This window comes from Sander lucioperca, chromosome 17, assembly GCF_008315115.2.
Source record: "Sander lucioperca isolate FBNREF2018 chromosome 17, SLUC_FBN_1.2, whole genome shotgun sequence".
Lineage (NCBI taxonomy): Eukaryota > Metazoa > Chordata > Actinopteri > Perciformes > Percidae > Sander > Sander lucioperca.
Genome location: NC_050189.1, coordinates 18,872,448 through 18,874,947, shown reverse-complemented (window position 1 = coordinate 18,874,947; position 2,500 = coordinate 18,872,448). Strand labels below are relative to the sequence as shown.

The following is a 2,500-nucleotide window of genomic DNA, read 5'->3' as shown; positions in this document are numbered from 1 at the left end:
CGGCCCGCATATCAATTTAGGTTCACAATATGGGTCCTATCTTTCACCCGGCGCAGCGCAAAGCCCGACGCAAAGGTCTTTGCTAGTTTAAGACCGCCCAGCGGCCACGTCGTTTAAACAGAAAATGCACCTGCGCCCATCTGTGCGCCCATGGGCGTGCTGGTCTTACAGGGAGGTGTGTTCAGGTGCATTCTGGGGGTATTGCTATCTTGAGGCAGCGGGAAGTGATCACGCCATTGACCAACAAAAACCTGGTCTAAAGTCAATAACGCAGCATTTCATTGTTATTTTAACAGAGCATTAGTAAAATGCTCCTAGGCTCGTGCACAGCGCACGCACACTATGCTTGTTACACACACAGGGACGCACAGCAGCACACACACATGCAGAAGATTACAGATAAAAATGTTAAGGCTGCCACCTCTTAGTCGATTAGTCGACTAATCGGTCGTTTTGGTCTTAGACTAAGATTTCTTTAGTTGATGAGTCATTTTTTATGCTTATTCATGCTTAATTACTCATTTCCAAGAAACTTATGAGCACATTTCTGGTAAACACAAGATTTAAAGTGGTGCTTTTGCAGGATTAATTGTGGAGAAACTCAGTTTTACAGATGGTTCATTAACTACATTTATATTGTGCTTTTCTAGTCTTAACCACCTCTCAAAGAGCACAGCTCTGTCGATTACATCAACTAATCGATTAATCGACAAAATCATATAAGTGTTAGTCGACTAAGAATTTCTTTAGTCGAGGACAGCCCTAAAAAATATTACGGTGCAAATCCTCCATCATAACAGCAATGCTCCAAGGTCCAAACGCGCCTGGCTTTTAAAGGCAATGGGAGATGATCTCTGATTGGTTGATTGCATGTTACGCCCCAAACACACCTCTGATTAATGAAGACACTAAGTACAACCCTTTAGAACCATGCGCCTGGCGCACGGACCCTTTTTTCCACCGTCAAACTAGCAAAAGTGGATTCAGACACGCCCTAAACGCACCTGCGCCAGGCGCTTCACGTTGCACGCTTAGATCGTTAAAATAGGGCCCCAAAATGTTGGCCCTGGCTAGTTGTAAGTAGATGTTGAGTAGATTTGCCAACTCTTAAATTCCCCCAGAAGCAGAGAGTTTCACATATTCAGGCTCAGACCTTCCTCCGCAGCGCTGTGGAGGAAGGTCTGGCGATGAGAGACGGCTCACCGAGTGACGGCGTTGTTCGGCCCCGGCTGGATGAGATGGGAGAAGTATTCCTCCACCACGGACGCCGTCAGGTGTTCCCTCAGGTAGGGGAAGAAGAGGGGATGACGAGCTATCACTCCTGGAGGAGACAGAAGAGACAAAACTCATCTTTGACTCGGTGTTGATACGGTTTGCTGCTTGTTTTAGATTTCTATCCATCGTGAATTTATTACAAAATCGAATCGAACTGTTTGATTCAAAACCTAGATAGAGCTTACCAAAAAAATCTGAAAAAACATTTTAAAAAAACTTGAAAAAAAAAAAAGACAAAAACACCCAAAAAAAAAAAAAAAAAAAATCGACAAAATTTTTTAATTTTTTTTAAAAAAATCAAGAAAAACAAAATCGACGAAAACATCAAAAAAATTCCAAAAAAGTGACAAAATGTCAGAAAAAGCTTCTAAAACGCAGGAAACAAATCAACAAAAACGTTATAAAAAATTTCCGAAAATAATCGACAATGTCGAAAAAGAACAACAAAATTTTGGGGAAAAAAAGTTTAGTTTAAAATTTTGACCCAGAAAAACTAAAAAAGTTGCATGGTCGACGGGAAGGCAACACAAGGGTTAAAGTGCCCAATATATATATATATATATATATGTGTGTGTATATATATATAGAGCTCAACAGTCCCGCCCACAGCGGGTTCCGGAAGTAAAAATACAATGCAATTTCTCCATTGACAAATTGGAGTATAAGCCATAAAATCGTAACCGTCGACGATAGACTTAAAACCAGCTACGACATGACTCAGCGAGTGTATATCTTCATATAGACGCCACAAATCATGGGGCACTACCCTTGTTTTAAGATAAATGTCTTTTATTCGCGATGTCTTGGATAAGTACTTCATTACCCACAATCCTGAACAATCCCACAATCCCACAGTGATGCCTCTGATTGGTGGAACTCATGCTGGTGAGGAGGGGGGGGGGATGACAGTACCTGATCTGTGCTGCCTGCAAGATCCGTCACGATGATTTATGACACTGCACGAATCACGATCGGTTCCACGCTTCTGCCGTTAGCCTCTGCCGGGAAGCTAACGTTAGTTTAGCTAACAGCTAATTCGGCTAACAGCTAGCTGACAGCTTGATTCAGTCTAAAATAACGTTAACTCAAACTAAACACTGGGTAAAGCCGGCCACGGCTGACGTAACAGCCGTTATATATGTTAACGGTTATTTTCAGGTTTTATTTTGAGGGTCTTTTAAAGTTATTACATGCTGTTTTAGGTAGCGGTTAGCCGAATTAGCTG

The 2,500-nt window shown here is 42.0% G+C and overlaps 2 protein-coding genes across 3 annotated transcripts in view; one reads left to right on the top strand and one right to left on the bottom strand.

The window, feature by feature from the left end:
* Nucleotides 1-2,500, top strand: part of LOC116064546 (zinc finger protein 239-like) — a 914,372-nt gene that overhangs the window by 253,443 nt on the left and 658,429 nt on the right. The gene's annotated exons all lie outside the window — the stretch shown is intronic.
* Nucleotides 1-2,500, bottom strand: part of LOC116035193 — a 48,812-nt gene that overhangs the window by 5,733 nt on the left and 40,579 nt on the right. Inside the window, exon 18 of one of the 2 annotated variants that reach the window (XM_035993878.1) lies at nucleotides 1,204-1,321. The exons of the other annotated variant lie outside the window; for it this stretch is intronic. Within the exon in view, the coding sequence (XP_035849771.1) occupies nucleotides 1,204-1,321 (118 nt within the window). The remainder of the gene's footprint in view (nucleotides 1-1,203; nucleotides 1,322-2,500) is intronic. 2 annotated transcript variants of the gene reach the window in all.